Source organism: Chiloscyllium plagiosum, unplaced genomic scaffold, assembly GCF_037043375.1.
Source record: "Chiloscyllium plagiosum isolate Xiang-an unplaced genomic scaffold, Cpla_swu_hap1 HiC_scaffold_37, whole genome shotgun sequence".
NCBI lineage: Eukaryota > Metazoa > Chordata > Chondrichthyes > Orectolobiformes > Hemiscylliidae > Chiloscyllium > Chiloscyllium plagiosum.
The window spans coordinates 22,730,815-22,753,692 of record NW_028270175.1 but is presented as its reverse complement, the minus strand read 5'-3'; the positions used below and the strand labels follow the sequence as shown (position 1 = coordinate 22,753,692).

At 38.3% G+C, this 22,878-nt stretch overlaps 1 protein-coding gene and 1 long non-coding RNA gene across 5 annotated transcripts in view; one reads left to right on the top strand and one right to left on the bottom strand.

The window, feature by feature from the left end:
• Window positions 1-22,878, bottom strand: part of iffo2b (intermediate filament family orphan 2b) — a 42,410-nt gene that overhangs the window by 4,851 nt on the left and 14,681 nt on the right. Inside the window, exons 2-9 of one of the 4 annotated variants that reach the window (XM_043675835.2) lie at window positions 16,727-16,787; window positions 16,417-16,527; window positions 7,947-8,087; window positions 6,289-6,437; window positions 1,592-1,712; window positions 971-1,003; window positions 369-458; window positions 55-185 (exon numbers count right to left, since the gene is read on the bottom strand). In XM_043675835.2, the coding sequence (XP_043531770.2) occupies window positions 55-185; window positions 369-458; window positions 971-1,003; window positions 1,592-1,712; window positions 6,289-6,437; window positions 7,947-8,087; window positions 16,417-16,527; window positions 16,727-16,787 (837 nt within the window). The remainder of the gene's footprint in view (window positions 1-54; window positions 186-368; window positions 459-970; window positions 1,004-1,591; window positions 1,713-6,288; window positions 6,438-7,946; window positions 8,088-16,416; window positions 16,528-16,726; window positions 16,788-22,878) is intronic. The other 3 variants (XM_043675836.2, XM_043675837.2, XM_043675839.2) reach the window with 3 other exon arrangements.
• Window positions 1-22,878, top strand: part of LOC148139777 (uncharacterized) — a 36,548-nt gene that overhangs the window by 11,481 nt on the left and 2,189 nt on the right. Inside the window, exon 2 of the long non-coding RNA XR_015753458.1 lies at window positions 22,285-22,347. This is a non-coding gene — a long non-coding RNA (uncharacterized LOC148139777). The remainder of the gene's footprint in view (window positions 1-22,284; window positions 22,348-22,878) is intronic.

The following is a 22,878-nucleotide window of genomic DNA, read 5'->3' as shown; positions in this document are numbered from 1 at the left end:
GCAGTCTAGGAATCAGGAAGCTGGCTCAAGTAAACATGTAACATTTCTTTTTACCTCCCTCCTGATTGTTTAATGAGCCGCCGACAGGTTTCCATTTGCACATCGAGGCCACGCTTCATGCTGCACATTTCCATGTATTCATGGAGGTGGCGGTTCATATCACTTTTGGCACTGGTCAACTCCAGCTAAAGCAAAAGAACAATGCAAATGAATGAAGTGCAGTGAGTGGTAGTTGCGAAAGAAGAGATAACTCAAGCATCGAGAGAGAAGTAGACAGTGGCACAGCAAGTGCATACAAAGCACACAATTACTGTTCAGAAATGATTTAACATCAGGTCATGTCTAATGCAAACTGAACAAGATCTCACCTCTATTTGGTCAATGGTTTCCTGATACTCCTTTTCTCTAGTTTTGAAGAGCGATTCAGTTTCTTTGATAACTGTTTCCAAAGTTTCATCCTTTGAGTAAAACAGTAGTACATTTTAACTACTCCAATATCTATAAATATGAAAAATACCCTGTAGAAAGCAAACATATACACTCTGTGCCCCAGTATTTGAGACCAGATGAGACAAACAGCAACAAGTTACCCTTCATGAAGATTGAGATCAGCATGATCAACATAAACAACTCACTTATAGACTGACATCTGCAAGAAAATATGCTTCTGAACTGACAATTGTGATTGGGTGGTGGTTATTGATTGTGTGACATCGTCTGTATACAAACTGAGATTTAGTGCTGAGACTGAAAAGTGACAGGAGCTCATTTAGGATAAAAATGCTTCCCCTATCTACAACCTACCAATTCTGCCACTATGTTCAGAGATACCTGAACCATTGGGAAGGACACATTTTGTACTAGGAGTCTAAGGAACCAAGCACTAATGAAGATGGAATGACATTACCCATAACTGGCAGTGTTACACCACTCAGATACAGATATCATGGGAGTACAGGCTAGTACTTACTGTAATCTCCACACATTGTGCCATCCAGGTATCCTGGAGGGGGAGGGAAAAGAAAAATCAGAAGCTGGGTAAATAGAGGCCTGATTATTCAGTTCACTAACGGTCATGAACACAACCTCTGGGAGGTGGGAGGTGTAGGTCATTACTATCGCTCAACTGAGAAGTCAGCAATGAGCAACATTGCATATTATGCAAGGAGTCAAGAAACAAAATTATACAACTTGCTCATTAGGGAAATAAATGATTTGAGTTCATCACCTAGACGTATTGGATCAGAGGCATAAATGGTCACCACCAAGATTTAAGGGTAAAGGAGGGCCGGGGCAAGGAGGGCAACACTAAGCTCTTTTCTGTATTTTAGAGGGGCAAACTATTTATTTTGAAGTCACCTATGGTTCCATTGAGATCTTAACCATGAGAACATATTGCCTTCATTCAATCAAAATCTGTGTCAGACAATGTGTTCAAGGCAAATAATTCCATAATGAACGACACCTAAATAACATGGAACTGAGGACCAGAGATTTTTTTTTTAAAAGAAAGAATATTCATAGCTTGACAGATTCCATTAATTACACCATTCCAGGATACACTGAATTATTCACTTATGGACATGAGTACCTCAGTTGGAGGCTCCACAATGGTTGTGTACTCAGCAAAATCTTCCCAAAGCAGTAGAGTTTCTTCATTTTCTTCCCAGCTCAAACTGTCACAGTCATCCTCAAAGTCAAATGTCTCTCGACTGGGAAGAAGCATACAAAATATTCAAATAAAACAAAGCACTGGTTGTTGGAAATCTCAAACAAAAGCAACGTGCAGGAGAAACTCAGCATGGCTGGCAGCAACTGCAGAGAGAACAGAGTTAATGTTTTGAATCCAGTGATGCTTCGTCAAAACTATTATGAAGGCAGGCCACTGGACTTGGAATGCTAACTGTTTTTCTCTCTACAGATACTGCCAAGTCTTGGTGACTTTTACACACACACACAAACTATGGTAGAGGGAATATATATATCTCTCTACCATAGTTTGTGTTTCTCATTTTCTCTCTCCTAAAGTCATCAAGGAGTCAATGCAAGCAGAGATAATGTGTAAAGCAGAAAACTACATTTAGCATCATAAAGCTCTGACACTTAAGGTGAACTAGAGTGTTTAAGGAAACAAAAGGGAGACAATTCAGTAGTACTAAATTTCAAACATGCCCAATAGGAGTGAGAAAATGCATGGGAACAGTATAATAGAAAGAAACAGAAGAAAACATAAAATATATTCAAAAGGGATAGTTTTTGATTTTTGTTAATTTATGCCTCAAAAAGATATGGGGCAGAATTACAGAATAAGTAAGTTTAGCTGAGAAGGTTGTGAAAGTATGTACAATTTAGGAAGCTATCTCCTAAAAAGAAGTGACAATGAACTGTAAGCCAGTGCATGACTTATTTAATATTGTATTTTTCATTTTGAATCATGCAACAGTTCTTCTCGCTTTCATATTAACAAATGTAAACTGGTTGTGGAAGAATTTGTTGTATGGAGTGTGTCTTGTGGTGGTGGGAAAGAACATTAGAAGAAATATGGTATGCTGACTGAAGAATTGCATTTTGATCTGAGAACAGGAAGCCAGGATGGGAAATTTGGTCAAGACACAGACTTGCAAAAATCAACCAGAGTTTGCAAATTGATTTTAGCCTTGAGAGAAAGTGGCCTTGTTGTGTACGATCATAAAAATGCCTCCTTCACTCCAGCACCGACAAATTGATAAGCTTGTCTGAAATAACATCCCGGACAAACCGCCTGTGTTGTTAAAGCATAGCATGAGATCAGAGCCGAGGGAAAGGAAAGCTTTTAAAAGAACAATGATGTAACTAAAAACAACAAAATAGGCCAAAAACACAGTCATACTGAGACAGCGGTATAAAGAAAGACTTTGAAAAAGACTAGTTACTGTAGTGGCTCGAATGGTTTTGTCAGTTACTCTAAGATGTGCTTAGAGATCTGTCAACAGATCAACCCCAAGCTATATCCCAGCTCATGGGATGTCTTAGCAACCCGTGCCCTTGAGTGTAAATACTATTGCTTAAATAAAAGCAAAATACTGCAGATGGGTGGAGATCTGAAGAAATTCAAAGGACAGTCATTGGACTCAAAACATCACCTTTGTTTCTCTCTGCACAGATGCTGTTGGATTTGGCGTTTTTCCAGCACTTGATCTTTATTTAATTACCAAGCATGGTACATAAATATTTAGCAGGACAATATCCAAGTTGTTGTAAGCCATTGATATCTAAGCCAGAACATTTACTCCAATAAAGGGGTCTTACAGAATAAGAGAATTGTAAATGTACACTGAAGAATATCAGAAAGCAATCAGCTCTCCAAAAAGGTATTTGGAGGAATATAGTTGAAAACAAAGCAGAAGTATAGGAAAGGTTTTCTTTACTGATGCATTTTAGTGAACCTCATGTAGCTTTGTATTTTCATATTTTTAAAAACGGAATTAGAATTCTCAGGCTGCTATGATGGGGTTTAAATTCAGTCTGGATTATTAATTCAGTAAAATAACTACTTCATCAATGAATTACAAATTTTAAAAAGATTATCATCATTTTTTGGCAGTAGTTGAAAGGGATGTATCCAAACTAGTTTAAAGCAGAATTATTTCAGTGATGGAGCAAGGATGGGATTCAAAGTGGAGTCCCTGGATGATTAAAGATGGAGAGCTTAAAATGAGAAAATAGAGCCTTATGACAATTTAAGGTATGTAATATGGTAGAGAACAAAATTGAATACATAAGGCATTGAGATTTTAAAAAAAGGAATAGGGAGGACAAGCTGAATTGATTAGGATCCAATATAAAGTGCGGAACCCAAAATTACACTAGGTACAACGATTAAAATTATAGATAAAGAAAGGATGGGCTGAAGGGCTGACAATTAGATTCTTCTGTATGTAGAGAAATGACTGATGATCTAAACAAGTACTTTGCATCTGTTTTCAATAGGAAAGAGAATGCTGCCAATACGGTAAATAAGGCATCAATATAAAACTACATAAAGAAGCTTTACTTAAAAGGTTGATGATCTGCAAAGTAGAAAAATCAATTGATTCAGATAGTGCTCTAGGGTTACCAAGGGAAGGGTGAACACTACAGAACATTTTGCCATAAATTTTCTTTGGATATAGCACACAACCGAAAGAGTCAAAGTTTTGCAACCACATAAACAAAAAAAAGAGAGGGAATGGGATGAACCTTGCAGATACATAGACCATTCAGCCCAATGTACCAGTGGCAAAACTTTAGAACGCAAACATTTGGGGCAAAATTAATGTGAAAAAGTGGCTCATAAGTTAAAAGAAGCATGGATTTATTAAAGGAAAATTGTGTTCGACTGACTTCATCACTACTTTGAAAAGCTAATCAAGGTCGATGAGAGATTGTCGCGAGAGAGAGTTTTCAAAGCATTTGACCATAAAGTTGATGCAAAATTCAATCCTAAAGGATTGAAGAAACAGTGGCAACAAATACAAAATTGATTAAAGCAGACAATGATGATGAACTACTGATTCCAGGAGTGGAGGACATATATAATGCTGTCTTCAGGGGTCAGTATTAAAATCCTTGCTCTTTGATATGTTTTAATCTGGCTTTGTGTGTACTTCACAAGGCATAATTTCAATGTTTGATGCCACAAAACCTGCAAAGAAGGATGATAACAGACTCCAGCAGAACAGGGACTGTAAAATGGACAGTTGCATGGCAGATTAAACTTAACACAAAGGTGAAGGAGTGCAGTTTGGCAGGATGAATGGTGTTTGTGGTATGTAGCAGTTTACTTAGTCAGTCCAACTTGCTGTGGTAAATGCACATTATGTCTGTTATGACCCAGAACTTTAAATAACAATAGTTGACACTACAAATTTATTCCCATAATTTAGCTGACCAGGATTACATCCTACTCCTACTGCCAGCCATTGCCATATATGGGAATTATTTGCGGGCGATAGCCTGTTTGGCTACATTTTGAGTACACCTTTCTTGGCCATTAAGTCCTGGGATGGGTCTTGAACCTAGAACATTTGACTCAAAGGTAGTACAGTTACCAACTGCACTACAAAGATGTCCTTTAGGATGAGTTGGGATGGCAATATGAACTAATTGGTAGAATATAGGGAAATAGGACATTTGGCTTTAATATGACAGAATATAAAGAAAGGAAGTTATGTGAAAACCTTTATAAAAGACTGGTTAGGTTCTGGCTGAAATCTTGCAGCACAAGCTGGACTCATAGCTTTGAATCATAGCTTTGAGAGAGGCTGAGTACAGAGGAGATTACTAGACTGGTACAAGGCATATAGGGATTCAAAAGTGTAGAGAAAGACTAAAGAATGTAACATGTTGATCTCAGTACACGCAAAGCTGAATAGATATTTCACAGATTTTGAAAATCAAGATCAAAGGTTGAACAAGTTGGACTGTTCTCGTTGGAGGGAAGGCAGTTGGGAGATTTAATGATTTCAAAATCATCAGTGTAAATAGGAAGAAGCTATTCTCACTCAAAAGAAGAACAAGAGGGCACAGATTTAAAGTGGCGTGCAAAGGAAGCAAGGGTGATGCAAGAAAAAGACTTTTACAGAACAAGCAGTTAAGAGTATAGAATGCACTGTCTGGAAACGTGGTGGAGGCAGGTTCAGCTGAGGCACTCAAGAGGACATTGGATGATTATTTTTATAGAAATGGTGTGCAGGGATCTGGGGAAAAGATAAGAGATTTGCACTAGGAAACAGAACTAGTGCAAGGACGATAGACTGAATGGCTTCCTTCTGCATCCGTAACAATTCTGTGATTCTATGAAGTGTTTCAATAGAGTATATAAAGTAAATTCATGGCAAGATTTAAAACAAATTTTCCTCAATTGACTGTGTGTCACCAGTTCAGTTGGCAGCAAAAAGATTGAAGTTAATTCACTGAATAGAAAAAGACAAATGTCAATTCTCTTTCCACTGATAAAAGCATAGCATCTCCATCTTGCAGTGCTGGTCGTATTTCAAATAGAATTTCTAAGAGTGTAGCATTAATGATGCATTTAGGGTGTAACCATTATCTTTCTGTACATCCATATATACAGCCTGCCCACAATGCAATCTTAAACAGTGCTATGGAATTAAAATTAGTTGAACTCATGAGACTTTAAAGTACCCACAAATGATGTTCCTCTTAACCACTTTTCCCACATTATTAATACAAGATCAATAGGAAAACAATTATTAGCTGTATAATACAAACTAGTTTCGTATAATATGACCAGACTCCTTTACTTACAGTTGATTGAGCATTCGCTTCATTTCATCAGTAATATTGAGAGATGTGCTAACATCATCATCAGAGTGTCGTGTGGTATCGCCATCAGTTTCTGAGCTCTCATCATCACATGTTGGCTTTTTCTCTTTCTTTTTGCTGACAGTTGTCACCTTAAGAACAGAACAAAGTTAAAAAGCTGGATTTAAAATGGTAGTTTCTAACAAATACAGGAGCAGCAAAATAAAACAAGATTAATATAGGTTTGGAGAAATTATGTGTATGAGACAGGATTTTTGATATCCGTGGCATTAGAGCCAGCTCTGAGGTAGGACTCAAGGTAGCCCATTGTATAGGACTGCACAGGATTGTGACCATTGTCTTGTGGAAATTTGACAACTGCTGCGAAAGACGGCTTATACTAATTCCAAAAATATATTTCCCTCCCCACCCCTATCTGTGTTCCACAGAGGCCATTCACTCCACGACTCCTTAGTTAGGTCCATGTACCCCCACCAACCCACCCTCTACACTCAGCACCTTCCCCTGCCACCGCACAAGGTGTAGAACTGCACCTACACCTCCCCCTTCACCTGCATCCAAGGCCCCAAAATGATCATTTCAAATCTGGTAGAGATCTTCCTGCACAACCACTCACCTCATTTATTGCATCCATTGCTCTCTATGTGGTCTCCTCTACATTGGGGAGACAGAACACCAATGCGTGGAGCAGTTCAGGGAACATCTCTGGTTCGCATGGACTAAACAACCCCACCGCCTTGTAACAGACCACTTCAACTCCCCCTCTCACACACACCCAAGGACATGCAAATCCTGGGCTTCCTCCACCGCCAAATTAAAGCTACCCACCAACTGGAGGAAGAACGCCTCACCTTTCACCTTGGGACCCTACAACCATATTCTCCAACTCGGAACTGCACTCTTGACGTGTCCATCTTCCTTCCCACCTATCCGCTCCACCCTCCCCACTTACCTATCACAACTTCATCCCACATGCATCCACCTATCACCATCCCATCTACCTTTCCCCACCCCCCCCTCCACATTCCTGATGAAGGTCTTATGCTCAAAACATCAACTTTCCTACTCTGATACTGCCTGACCTGCTTTGCTTTTCCAGCACACACCTTTTGACTTATACTAATTTCATATCCATTAGAATGTGTACAAAATCACTTCCTTTGTAAAGGCTATAGGGAAAGGGCACATTAATGAAACAATGAGATAAACACAGCCACCACAACTGCAATGGTTCTGTGATTAATGAATCTAGGGCTGAAACAGACAATTAAATCAGTTTTCAATTTTTAAAAACTTGTCAACAATTTGAAATAATTTGATTTTTTTATTTACATGAGAAAGTGTTTATTATATTACCAATTAATTCCCTCTGAACTCCAAATGAAATTCAGGATCGTAGAACTTGTGTATAATAGGTGATCCAGTTTTAGGTTTTATCCATTACCTTGTAGATTACTTCATGCAAAGATGATTCCCAAGCAGACAGCCTAGCTGAAACAGGGAGCTTAAACCCCAGAGAGCTAGAATCTTCAGTCACTGTCTGGCATGAAATGCATTAATCTGCAAATTGTCAATATCAAATCCTTTGTCTCTTTATCTCCATGCACATTAATTGAATTACAACAGTTGTTTCCTTTCACCTGGAACATTTTGCTCATGTCCTCAGAGTTTCGCTGCTGTGCCACATCACAGAGCTTGGCAGTGATATCAATCCTCCGGCAGATATCCATATCTACTTTCATAGCTTTCTCTTGAATCTTGGTATCCAAGTCAGACATTTGCTGCAGTGGAACAGAAAGCAACTTTATCATGGGTTTGCTGAACTATTTTTCCTCTTGGATCAGGTGAAATAAAATAAAACGCTCACAAACTGATTTCCTCCAATCCACAAGATATAAAATCAAAACATGGTCTCATCCCATTAAGTCTGACCTACCATTCGATCATGGCCAAAATGTTTCTCAACCCCATTCTCCTGCCTTCCTGTAATCCTTGGACACCTTACTAATCAAGATCCGATCTTAAATAACTCCAAAGACCTCTGTGGCAATGAGTTCTATCAATTAACCACCCACTGGCTGAAGAAATTCCTCCTTATTTCAGTTCTAAAGGATCATTCCTTCACTCTGAGGTTGTGCCCTTGGGTCCTAGTCTCTCCTACCAGTGGAAACATCTTCTCCATCTTCTATCCAGGGCTCTCAGTAATTCATCTCATCTTTTTAAACTCCATTGATTATGGACCCAGAGTCCTCAACTGCTTCTCATATGACAAGTCCCTTTATCCCTGGGATAATGTTTGTAAACTTCCTCAAAGAATTCTAATAGATTTATCAGGTATGACCTCTCCTTGATGAAGCTGAAAATGTGTTGCTGGAAAAGCGCAGCAGGTCAGGCAGCATCCAGGGAACAGGAGAATCGACGTTTCGGGCATAAGCCCTTCTTCAGGAATGAGGAAAGTTTGTCCAGCAGGCTAAGATAAAAGGTAGGGAGGAGGGACTTGGGGGAGGGGCGTCAGAAATGTGATAGGTGGAAAGAGGTCAAGGTGAGGGTGATAGGTCAGACTGGGGTGGGGGCGGAGAGGTCGGGAAGAAGATTGCAGGTTAGGAAGGCGGTGCTGAATTCGATGGATTTGACTGAGACAAGGTGGGGGGAGGGGAAATGAGGAAACTGGTGAAATCCTCACCTTGACCTCTTTCCACCTATCACATTGCCGACGCCCCTCCCCCAAGTCCCTCCTCCCTACCTTTTATCTTAGCCTGCTGGACAAACTTTCCTCATTCCTGAAGAAGGGCTTATGCCCGAAACGTCGATTCTCCTGTTCCCTGGATGCTGCCTGACCTGCTGCGCTTTTCCAGGAACACATTTTCAGCTCTGATCTCCAGCATCTGCAGACCTCACTTTCTCCTCTCCTTGATGAAGCCATGCTGACTCAGCCCTAATCTACCACACACTCCCAAAAACTCAACAAACTCGTCCTTAATAATTGACTTAAAATCTTACCAATGATGAGGTCAAGTTAACTGGCCTCTCGTTTCCTGTTTTCTGCCTCCCGCTCTTAAACAAGAGTGTTACATTAGCCATTTCCCAGAGCTCTGGGTCCCTCCCTAACTCCAATGATTCCTGAAAGATCATCCCCATCAACGGCCCTACAATCTTAACTGTCTCCTTCAAAGCTAGGAAGTAGCCCAATCAGTCCGGGTGATTTATCTGCCTTCACACCTTCAATTTCTCCAGCATCTTCTCCTTAGCGATGGCCACGACACTCAAATCTGTCCCAACTCCCTTAAGGTTCTGGTGTGTCTTCCACTGTAAAAACTGATGCTAAACCCTAGTTCCTCCACCATTTTTGTTCTCTATTACTACTTCTCTAGCCTCATTTTCCAAAAACCCAATGTCCATTCCTCCCTCTCTCCTTTTAGATATCTAAAAGACCTTTCAATTTCTTTTATATTACTAGCTAGCTTACTTCCATATTTCATCATCTCCCACTTACTGCTTTTTAAAATTAGGCTCTAAAGTCAAAGGCAAATCAGTGCAAATAAAACTTGTTCAAGTTGACCTCAAACCATAAAAGAATGCTGCTCATTTCACAGGGGTATACACAAACCCTGGTAGCTTTGTTTCAGCTCTTTGCAGTGTGCACTTTTAATTTTAAAATATTCAAGAAAAACAACACACTATCCTAACCATTTTGTTTTTCTCATCATCGCTATATAAACTATTTCCTCTCAGAGTCCAGAACAAAAGGCATTACCTTATACTAGAGTTTGGTCATTCAGGAATAACGTCAAGAAATACCACACTATTTAGACTGGTGGAAATCAAAGACATGCCCTCTATTAAGGCTCAATTAAAATAAAACCAATATTGATAGATGTGTGTTAGATAAAGGTATGAGCTTTACAGACCAATTTGGCTGAGATGGAAAAATAATATAGATCCAACATAACCCAACTGAATGGCAGAACAGGATGGAAGGGGTGCACACACAGTTATTCTGATATAACGTTTGTCATAGTAAATATGCAACTATGTAAGAAACATTCATCATACTGAAACAGGGTCAGTTTCTAAGATGGGCCAATGTGATTCTCATGATGTTTGGCAGGATTATAAATTTTATTAAAAAATTGCAAACCCAGAGAGCTAAATCTTACTTCCCTTCAGAAAAACTACCTATGCTATATGCTTTTATTATAATCTGTGGCAATATGTATAAAAAAGATCAAAGTTCTCAAATCCACCAATATCAATTTGGAAATGGTAAATATTTACTTAGCTGGGAAAATGAAATCTTCCAAATGAACAGAAACTTCAGCCTTAAGGAATGACAATGTTAATGGACCATAAAGATTAAAGCTGCTATATTTACAGCAGAAAGGCCTGCACACTGGCTCAATAAGGATGTTGCACTTAGTGAAATTACAGTTAAAATTTCTGATCTATGCCCTAGCCTAGCAAGGACAATAACAGCATCAAACCTCTGTACAACAGTGATCCAGCTACTACTTATAGTTTCGCAAGTCGTGTCCTTCTCTGGATTAGACTGAACCTTAAAACCACTGTTCAATCTAGTCTTCTGAATATGTAGCACTTCCAAAACGAAAGTATTTGCAGATTGCACATTGCTATTAATAAAGCACCCACTCAATCTGTCTCGCCATCCAGTTCTCCTTGAGCCCGCAGACAAACCAATTATTAAGATTTATCAGTCTGCATTATGTTAAAAGTGTCTTTTGGATCCATAATGAGTTCCATTACCAGAAAACACACTGCAAAGATTTATTTTAAATGCTCATCTTGGGAACAAATTTCAGAATACGAAGGATTAGCAAAGGAAGAAAGCTTTGACAAATGGTCAAGATCACTATCCTCTATTTCTGCCTTTACCTCCATCTGGAAAACACAAATATATTTTCACATTGATAAGATTTTTAGTTTATGGGCAGGAATGTTAAGTGAATTAATCTTTCAAAAATTTCTCAAACATGATGAGCCAAATGGTCTCCGGTCTAATAAATATTTGTTTAATCAGTCAGGAAATATAAATAAATGTTTAATTGACGTAAGTTCTTTCAGTAATCAGAGTTACAAGAAGCTCATTAAAGAACTATTTGACTGCCCTTTCAAGTACCATATATCAAGTTGCATTCAAATGGAAATCCTGTCTGAAAAGTGGAATTCCTCAGCAAAAATCAAATTCCAGTAGCAATTCTACCAAATATGGTATTGAAATAAACTTAACACAGCTGTGATAAAATCTTGCCAGACTTCCGGGTCTGCAGTCAGAGTCAAATATATCGTGCAGTCATTTGTAACCATCTGGACAAGTCAAAACACTAATGAGAATTCCATATAAAAATTTTAGCTGAAGTTTTATTTGAGACATGAGATCATCCTGAGTCATCACCTATATCAAGTCTCAACAAATAGCTCAATTTTTCTTGAGAAATTGAGCTTCTTTAGTTTTTAACATGTTGGGTTTGATTTTGTATATACTGAAAGCCAATCCTCATTATTGTTCAGAATATCCAGTCAAATTTAATTATTTAAAAATACCTCATGCTGAACTTTCCAGTTGCTATAATTGTTCAGAATGTGATTAGCTTCTGTGACCTTAACTGACTGCCTCCTCCAGATGATTTCCTAGAAATGTACACATTTTCAGTTTTGATATATCCAATCAATGGATAATGAGGAGGAGAGTTCATTAGGATTGGCAAACTTAAAAATCACACAACACCAGGTTATAGTCCAACAGGTTTATATGGAAGCGTTGCTCCTTCATCAGGTGGTTGTGGAGTATAAGACTGTAAGACACAGAATTTATAGCAAAAGTTTACAATGTGACGTAACTGAAATTATATATTGAAAAAGACTTGGATTGTTTGTTAAGTCTCTCATCTATTAGAATGACCACGTTGGTTTTACTTCTTCCATATGTAAATCGCAGAACATTTTTTTGAAAAGTTACATTCTCAAGTGAACTTTAACAATGAGTGTCTGTCAGCCAAGATAATGTACTCAAAGTGTGAGTTCCTCTGTGCAAAACTGTCTGTACCACAATGTGTAGACTGATTCTAATCTAAAAAAATGAATTTACAGAATCTTACATGGATTCATGCAGTTTTTGAGCGAAGTAAACTTACTAAAGGCTTATTAATCAAGGGGAACGCACACCTTCGATACATCATCTGGACTGACAGACACCAATTATTGAAGTTCACTTGAGAAACGTAACTTGTAAAAAAATGTTTTGCGATTTACATATGAAAGAACCGAAACCAATGTGGTCATTCTAACAGATGAGAGACTTAACAAACAATCCAGGTCTTTTTCAATATATAATTTCAGTTACATGACACTGTAAACTTTTGCTATAAATTACAATCTTATACTCCACAACCACATGATGAAGGAGCAGTGCTCCGAAAGCTAGTGCTTCCAATTAAACCTGTTGGACTATAACCTGGTGCTGTGTGATTTTTTTAAAACTTTGTACATCCCAGTCCAACACTGGCATCTCCAAATCTTTAGGATGGGGCTATTGAGGATTTCAAACATAAATCTGTATTTTGCTACACACTTTGAGAACCACTCAATATTTTTAGTGATAAAATCACAATAGCCTTAAGTTTTAATATAATTTCAATTTATCCAAGGCAATTATTGTTTATTTTATTAAAATTTTAACAACTGCACATAGATATCAGTGTTCAGGTGAGACATGCTTCACTCTCTGAACAAGACACCAACAGAACTTTAAGCTTCAGCTTTATGAAAAATTAGGAACTCAAAGTGGCAGGAGCATCTTGGGCAAGGAGAGGTTTGGCAAAGAATGGTTTAAAGAGGATCAAAAATTATAATAGTCAAATATTCAATTGTGAAAACTGCCACTCAATTAAAAATGTTTTGGCAGAACAGACTGCAGATGAAAACTAGTACCTGATAGCTAGATTGTCAATTACAACATGTATTGAGTATAAAAACGATCCCAAGGCACTTAACTTCTAAACTAAATTAGAACAGATGAAAGAGAGATGGAAGTTGGCTGAAAAGATGGGCTTTAACAAAGCATTAAGATAAAGCAGGTTGGGGACAGAGTGCTCCCTACAATCAAGGGCTGGGAAGATACTGAATATCTGAATCAATAACTTGAAACTTGTGGGAATGGGTCACAAAACCATAAACTACTATACAGCACAGAAGATCATCACTCAGCCCATCATGCTTGATGCTGATTCTTGCACAATCGAGTCAGCTCAACTTTCCCACTCTCTTCTCATTCTCCTGCAAATGTTTTCTCCTTCAGTGTTTATTACATTTCCTTTTAAAGACAATTAACTCTGTATTCACCATACTATCAAGCAGGGTATTCCAAATTCTAGATATTGATTATATGAAAAGCATTTCCTTATGTCACCTCTGTCCTGTTGTAAATACCTTAAATCGGTCCACCTGGTCATTAACCCTCAAGCAATTTATCTATCTTTTCTAAACTTTCATAATTTGAAGCATGTCTATCGCATCTTCTCTTAGCCTTCACTGTTCTGAGAACAATACAAATCCTTTAAAATTTCCAAATTAACATGTCTTGCCTCATTTTGTATATCAAAATGCATCATCTTTCACTTATCTGGACTGAACTACATTTGCCATGTTTCAACTCATTGTACCGCCCAAGTCCTCTTGAAGTGTATTCTGTGCTCCTCACTATTCACTTAAATTCTGTGCACATTTTGAAATTCTGATCATGAATTTTACTTATTTTTTGATATATGCCTGCAATTATTACACAGGCTGAAGATGCAGAGATGGGAAGTGTCGGAGTATGAGGATTTTTATCTGTGTTGGGTTAAACAGCAAACCAAAAGATGAGTGAAAACGAGTGATACTCAGTGCAGACCAGAGTTTTATACCAATTAGAATCCTGAGAGTGGACAAGGGGACCATGACAAGACCTTTAGAACGATTAATAGAATCAGTGAAGTAGTACAGCTGGATGTCATAAGTATATTTGGAGGCTTACTCCAAGCTGTGGATACTGTTACAGAGGGCCAGCAGTTAGATAAACTATGATCAGAGACTGATTTGTAAAATAATATTATATAGAAAAAGTGATGCAAGGCCTGCTCTGTGGTCCTGGCCTTTTCCTCCATTGTAATTTTTCTTTCTTTATTAGAAGCAGCAAGCTGATATGGCTGTTAAAAAGGCACATAAGGATCTTTGTGTTTATAAACACAGACAGTTCAAAAGCAAACAGATTACACTGAACCTTTATAGTTCACTGCTTAGGCCTTCGCTGGAGTAGTATGTTCAAAAATCTGGGCACCTTACTTTACGAAGGCTTAGTAGAGTGCGCAGAAAAGCACTAAATTGACATCGTGGATCAGAGATTTCAGATATGCAAACAGATAACAGAAATTGATATAGCTCTCCAAGTTAAAACAGCTCACCAACCCATGATATCACAGTCAATACCATTTTCTGCACTATCTCCCTAACCTACTCTACCTCCCCTCAGTAGGGTACTCAGAACTGGACACCGGATTTTATCTGCATCCTAATCAATGATTTAAATAGGTTTGTAAAACCTAGGATGTTTTTTTTTTAAATAAAAAAGATACTGTTTTAATTTGCCTATTCACTTGAAAGATGTTGATGTCTGCAAAGTCTATATTTATTCTTTTTAAAGTTCTATCATTTAGAGTCAATTTCTCTGTTCTCCCTTCTCAAATGTATCACATTAATCTTTGAATTAAACTTCTCTCTACCTAGCTACTTAAATAGTCCATTTCCCTCTGAAGTTGTTTCCAATCCTTTTCCATTAACCATGCTCTTTATTCTGTGACACCCGCAAATCTTTATACTGCCCTCAAAATCCATTAACTCCCAGGGATCATCACTGCTTACATGCTTCATGTCCAAGAGTCAAGGGTAAGGTCTTGAAAAAAAAAAAATCTGAAGTGACAGTGAAAAGGAAGGGAACAGAAAACATTGCTGGAGATATGCCAGTTAACTTGGAAAATAAGACGACAGAAGTGGAACAGAAGGACACCCTGTTTACAAGATTCACTCAGATGCAAGGCCTTTTTAAAAAAGGCATGTGTGGGTGGTGATGATGGGTCACTGGTTAGGTCATCAATTATTGCCCATCCCTTTATTGTATCTCAATCTCTTAGGCAAAACTATGACTGTTCCAGAATAATCGCAGAAGGCAGACAACCTCAAGTACCTGCTCCCCACCCCCATCCACCAATACAGGACGGCTCTTCCAGGAAACCCTTAATTGCTCTCCATTACATTTTTCAAAAGCCAAGAGTGAAACGTGAGGATTGTTTCCTTTGAGTCCAGCTATGCATCTGCCTTCAGTCCACCTTTTCCTATAATTGCTTTCTAGCCTATGATCACCTCTCCCAGTTGCCCTGTCATTTGGCAGTTTTTTTCCAAATCCAAAACGATGGATGTCTTTCCTTTCCGGACTCCTTCCTCATTCAGTTCCAGAATACTCTCCTCCCTTTCCCAGACCCCTGCAGGCTGACGGTCAGTGGTCCCTCCTATATCAGGTATGTAGGGAGTTGGATGCCACCTAGCCCTGAATCTATTGTCAAGGTAGGAAAATCTTCAACATGCAAGAGATGGTAAGGATTTGGGTTTCGAGGTAAAGTTGGATATGGGGAATTAAGTTACAGACCAATGGGAAAGCCATGACAAACTGAACAAGTTGTACAAAGAAAATAAAATGTATGCACCTATTGGGTATAAAAAGCATGGAAACTTCTTGCCATGCCGTATGCCATATTGCTTCAGGATATTTCATAGAATTCTCTCCCCAAGGGCATTAGGGGTCTAAACCACAGCACATGGACTGCAGCAGTTCAAGATGGCAACTCACCACCATCTTCTCAAAGGCAATTAGGAACAGACAATAAATGCCGACCAGCCATCAACACCCATGTCCTGAGTGACTTTTTTTTAAAAAAAAAAGCTTCATCTCATTTTAGTTAAAGGAAGGACTAAAAGATGGCTAAGCATACTATTTGTCATGGCTTCTTGGCTAAACTACTACTTATCATTATCGATCTATATTATGGCAACTTTTCTGCTCACCTGTAAAGTACTTACATCACTCATCAGCCCTTTAAACACAACTAGCTCTGACTTCAATTTTTCCACCTTCTCATTGAGTTCCTTCTGAATAGCCTCAGCTTCCTGAGAATCCTGAAATTACAAACACATTGAATTCTCAAAACTCTCAGCTATCAGAAAATGCCACAAAACCCAAACCCACCTGAACACATCATTATTTTGCTCCATTTAACACCCACCATCCAAAAAAAAAATCAATCCAAAGCACGTAAACATCATAAATAAACTTATGCCCTGGAATATCGTGAAAAATAAAATGTTCCTAGCTTACCACCTGCAGTGCAGCCACAATTTCCTGTAGATGCTGTCTAAGAGTGAATTCTTGTTCCCACCTACAGAGAGAAGATAAATAAATATCATTACAACAAGAATCACATCATGACAAATATTGAATCAACAACTTTCAAGACACAGTGACAGCTGTACATCAAATAATGACTTGTACCAAAATTAATAAGTCAAAAAAAAACAAACTTCTTTGAATTAGTGGATATACCTCATTAAAACCATTTACAGCTACCAACATTAGAAGCAGGCCAGATAAAACATGTTGTCATCTATCTTAAATCTTCCTTAAGAGCAACAAGAAAATAATTTGGGTAACAAATTGCCAAAAGAAAAATCAACATTGTCAGGTCTATTTCGTAACATCCACTTATGAGGACAAATCTCAAAATTAAAGTTTCCCTGAAGTCAAATTCAGAACTTACAAAAATCTATCAGAATTCCTCATCACCCAAGACTCATTTAAGCAATTCAATAATAAATGATTTGGTATCTACCGATGTAAATCATCAAATATGTATTGCTTCCCTGGTGGCAAGGTAGAAATTGTTATAGAGTTGGCACAGAACAGGGTTTTTTTTGCAGGAGAGCAGAAAGCATGGTTGCAACAGAGCTACTGATGCAAGGAAATGGATCTGTAATGTTAAAAGATTAAGTAGGACTATCCCTTTGGACATTAATGTAATATTAAAGGATTAAACTGTACTGTCTTTGGGTGAGGTCGAAAGCCATGGAAGAATGTGGATGACTATCCATTGTAATTCACACTTCATTTAGGGGTAGTCTTAAGTGGCATGTGATTGTGGGGGAGCGGCCAGAGTACTGTATCTGTAAGTACTGCAACTGACCTGTATAAAGGGGATGTGCTTTCTTTGGTCAGAGCTGAAAAATGTGTTGCTGGAAAAGCGCAGGTCAGGCAGAATGCAAGTAGCAGGAGAATCGACGTTTCGGACATAAGCCCTTCTTCAGACTTATGCCCGAAACGTTGATTCTCCTGCTCCTTGGATGCTGCCTGATCTGCTGCGTTTTTCCAGCAACACATTTTTCAGCTCTGATCTCCAGCATCTGCAGTCCTCACTTTTTGTTCAGAGTCTCACTTTGACCCAATTTGGAGATGCCGGTGTTGGACTGGGGTGTACTAAATGAAAAATCACACACCAGGTTATAGTCCAACAGGTTTATTTGGAAGCACTAGCTTTTGGAGTACTGCTCCTTCATCAGGTGGTTGTGGAGCAGTGCTCAGAAAGCTAATGCTTCCAAATAAACAAGTTGGACTATAACCTGGGGTTGTTGAGTTTTCACTTAGACCAGACTTAGCATGCCTGTGAAGAGGGTCAAAGGGGGGTCACCTAGCTTCTACTGTACTGTGCTTAGTAAATTTGATTGCTTATTCACAGAAATTGGTGTGTTATAGTTGCATCAAGTGTGTAAGAACCTCAGGAGTAAAAGAACTTAACAGATCCTACAGAGTTTCAGGATTAGGTAGAACATTTAATAATAGCTCCTCAAAAACTGTAATCTCTGGATTACGGAGTAATATGAGACTACAGGAAAAAGAAAAGTAAAGTTGAGAAATAAATGGCCGGTCAACGTTGCAGAAGGGAAGGCTTCAGATTCCTGGGACAGCTGGACAAGTTCTGAGCAGGAGTGGTGCAACTGAACAAAGCTAAATTGGTGTATAGTTGAAGCAATGAAGGAAATGGATAAATTGTTCAGTTCAATTGCTGAATGGTCTCCTTTCACACCTCAAGAACTGTCAGTCAGTTCCTTAAAACTGAATAAACATGCAATTTTCATTTTGCAGCAAAGAGCAACTATCGTTTGATTAAAAGATCAAAGTGGTATGTTTTCTTCACTCCATTGCCAGATGCTCAGAGACCAAAATAACTATAAGTGACAATTTTCATGTAATAGTCCTTTGGCCCTTCTAGACTGTCTGAACAACGTCCGACAAGATTACCCTGATGAATTTCCAAATGAAGTACTCTCTGAAGCTTATTTGCTAGTGGAAACCTGCACAAGTCTTGAATCCAATCACAGGGAGTCATCATTTGGTAATTACAATTTCACATTCATGCTGGGGCCCCACTTGTGACGCAGAGGTAGTACCCGTGGACCGAGAGGCCCGGATTCAGGTCTCAAGGGCTCCAAAAGGTGTATAATGATACTTCTGAACAGATTGATCAGAAAATACTTTTGTGGTTCCATGGCTTTAACTCTCATTTTTGCACAGAAATGAATGGGGCTAGAAAAAAATACATTTGAAAGTATGTTTACCAGAAATATTTTGTATTAATGTACCTTTTGCTCAGGCAGTATTTAGTTTAGAAGAGTAACTCATCGCCCTTGATAATGTGGGCAACAGAAAACACTTCAGTCTTCATCTCCAAATCCTTCAAAATTCTTGAGTATGTTTATTTAATTATGCCTGTCCTTCTTTCAGATGAGGAAGTCCCCAAATTGCTTACCCATTTCTCAAAGATCTGTACTTCTGTTCTGAAACTAATCTATTGCATTCCTTTTGTCCTCTTAAAAACTTAATGTCTTCACTAGGAGAACTAAACTCTACTTTAGGTGTGGTCACAATAAGATCACAATTTCAGAACTATTTCCATTGTCTTAAGCTATTCTGCTGCCTGTGGATCGCAACCTTTAATTTGCCAGGCCAACTGTAAATACGTCAAGAGTTGTAGCAATGTTTTCATGGAAACCCCTCCCTAAAATATTTCCTCTGTAGTTACACCCAATTCATGTCTTTTTCTGATAGAAAAAAAGAATAAGGTACATTCAAAGCCAATTAAGGATGGGCACTAAATGTTCGCTTAGTCAGTGATGCTCACATTCCAAAAATGAATCAAATAACTTATCAATCTAGTTTTTCTGGGTCTGCATAACTTTTGTTAGTATTGCCAAAAACGAAGTTTACAGACCCCTCCCGGTCACAATTCTGTTTTGTTTAATGGTCGAAAACCTTTCTGAATTCAGATGTCAAAATCACAATTTGTTCGAATATGATAACTAACTAACTTAGCCCATGTAATCATATTTATGATCTGTAATATTTCTTACACCACTACAAGTCAGCCTAAAGTCTTGTCTGACTACTATCGACATCCTTTGATTCAAAACCATGGAACAGAGGAGATTAAGAATTAGAATCTGAGAAACATTTGCATCAAACTTTTACACACTAGAAGGAAGAAATGTAATCTTATCTCATCAATGCATTCAGATGATTTCCAACATACTTAATCTGCTAAATTTGGTTAAGTATTACAAAAGTACCTAACAGTAACCTAACAATTTTTTATCAACACCATTGCAGTGAAAGCTTTTACACCAATTGATTTAGAATCAGAATCATGCAGCACAAAAACAGACCCTTTGGTCCAACTCGCCCATACAGACCAGACATCTCAACCTGACCCAGTCCCATTTGCCACCATTTGGCCCATATCCCACAAACACTTCCTATTCATAAACACATCCAGGTGTCTTTTAAACTTTGTAATTGCACCCGTCTCTACTACTTCCTTTGACAGCTTGTTCCATACACACACCACCCTCTGCATGAACAAGTTACCCCTCAGGTCCTTTTTATATCTTTCCCCTCTCACCTTAAATCTATGGCTTCTGGTCTGGATTTCTGAATATTTAGATCCAAAACAAGAGCTCAGCAGGTCTGGTGGCATCTGTAGACAGAAATCAAAATTAACGTTTTGGGTCCAGTGACCCTTTCTAAGAACAGTTCTGAGGAAGGGTAACTGGACCCGAAATGTTAACTTTGATTTCTCTGCACAGGTGCTACCAACCTACTGAGCTTTTCCAGTAATTTCAGTTTTTGTTTTTGATTTCCAGCATCCGAAGTTCCCTTCTGTTTCAATTTAGATCCAAATTGCTTTTCTCAACAGCAGTGTGTCTAGGTCATAAATTGAGAGACCATTTTTACTTAATAATTGATATGGTTGGCAAATTTGAGAGAAGCAATTACTAATGTCGTGACAGAGGAGGCAACGGAAATAGAAAGGCTGCTCTGAACCAAGATTTAAAAGATCAAACCATTTGCAGGTTTCCGTTGTACAATACCATGACACTAACCAAAAGTATAATATTTGGCTAACCGGATCATTGGAGATCTCTAAAGGAAGGTAACTTCTGTTCTTTTGCACTATGTCACAGATAAGGTTTCCATGCTCAGGGTTGCAAGCCATAGTCAATAGCAGAACTATAGCCCCAAGGGACAAATAGAAGACCTTTCAAGTACTGGATTTGCATTTCCTTTAAGCATATAAGGAAAGCAACAGAAAACCACATCATGAGGTCTCTTTCTAGCCCATTGAAGCTAAAAATAAGAGGCTCTTGCAACCAGCTGAAGAGTAAAATCTGTAATGTGGATAAATAAGTAAAAAGCCTGACCCTAGGCTGATCACCACTATATAATGCACTACTGCTCTCTCTCAAGCGCAAAATTTAAAAAAAATAAAATTAAAAGACTTATTCGTCTCAGGTATTCTCCATAGGGTTATGGAGAAAATCACTGTCAAATCAAACCTTTAGTACAAAATACACTTTTATTTTCTCATTCTCACAACCTCAATGATAGACATTCACACGTGCACGCTCTTGCACACAGCTAATCAAGCCAGCTCCAGCAAAATCTCACTCAACATAAGAAAAATCCTGGTAACTATCAAAGTATTTCCCTCTTGTCCATTTGAGAGAAAATCCTTACACTCATTCTTCCTTGGCTGAGAAAACTATCCGAGAGACTCAGAGTGTAAGTCAGTTACAAAAACCCGAAAACAAAGGATTCAAAACTGTACCCTAGTCCAATAAATCAATCCATCATCATCCACTGCTTCCAGTCACTGAGTCAAATCTGCAAACACACTGCTGCAATCTCAATTCCATGGACTTTTTAATAAACATCCTGAATGTATTTTGTTGAATGCCTTTTAAGCAACTTCATACAGCATCCACTTCACTGTCTTGATTGACCTACCCAGGTACCTCAAATGACTCTGAGTTACTCAGATAGGATCTGCCTTTAATAAAGGCACAGTGAGTCTCCAGTAACCCACAAATTTGCCAAAAGAAAGTTTATTTTATCACCGAGAAATGGTTTGCCATATCGTCCCCATCACTGATGTTTCTCTAACAGGCCTGCAGATAAGCTTAATCCTGCTCTCCTTTCTTGAAAAAAACAGGATAACTTGACTTTTCAATACTGTGATAATAACTGTACTCCCAATGAAGATAAATACAGGTTGTCTTGCTATAACGCAACAGCTGTGCTCTCTGCAACGTCGCACCATAGAAAGTCACACGATGGAACACAGCTATAGAAAACTGCACTATAGAAGATCGCTAATGGAAAATCACTGCACCCATTCAGTGGAAAGTTTGCGTTATACAAACAACATCCACAATTCGTCAATCGCGTTAATGCCGATTCGCGCTGATGCAATGCGCGTGATAGTAAAATGACCTGTAGCGGTAATTTGAATATTATGTGAATATTATTTGTATTTTTGTTTCTTTCAGCAATCTGGGAAGTATTCCATCTGGACCAGAAGACTTACCAAGCAAGCACCATTTTATCACAAGGTATTCTGGAATTTTTGGAAAAAAAATAGCTTGCTTGTAAATTTTACGTCACGAGTGGCTGCAATTTAACTTATATCCTCCTCCATTTTTAAAATTGGGATTAAAAGCAAAAAGATTGGGCACCTGGGAGGTGGAGCTTCCTGCTTATTTGGGAGATGGCACACAAGAAATTAAGAATTAAATACCCAGTGATTAAAAAATGTAAACTTTGGAAAGTGGTAGACTCATTTATGCTACATGCTCTGTTGATTCCTATTCATGAATACATCTCAAACTGTCATGGGATAAGAGACATTAAGACATGCACCAAAAAAAATCTAGAAATTACAATTGCTCGAAACAGGTCCAAAATGATACCCAGAATGTCAGGGCAAGGGGAAAAAAAATGTTTTAAATGTTTCATGTTTTAAAAAAAAACTCTGAAAATTGCCAAAGATCTGCACTTTGCTTTTTTCTTCTTGTATTTTTACCGCAGTGTATGAGTCATGTTAAAAACTGGAAGATTTCCAAGATTGCACAGCCTTCAAGATA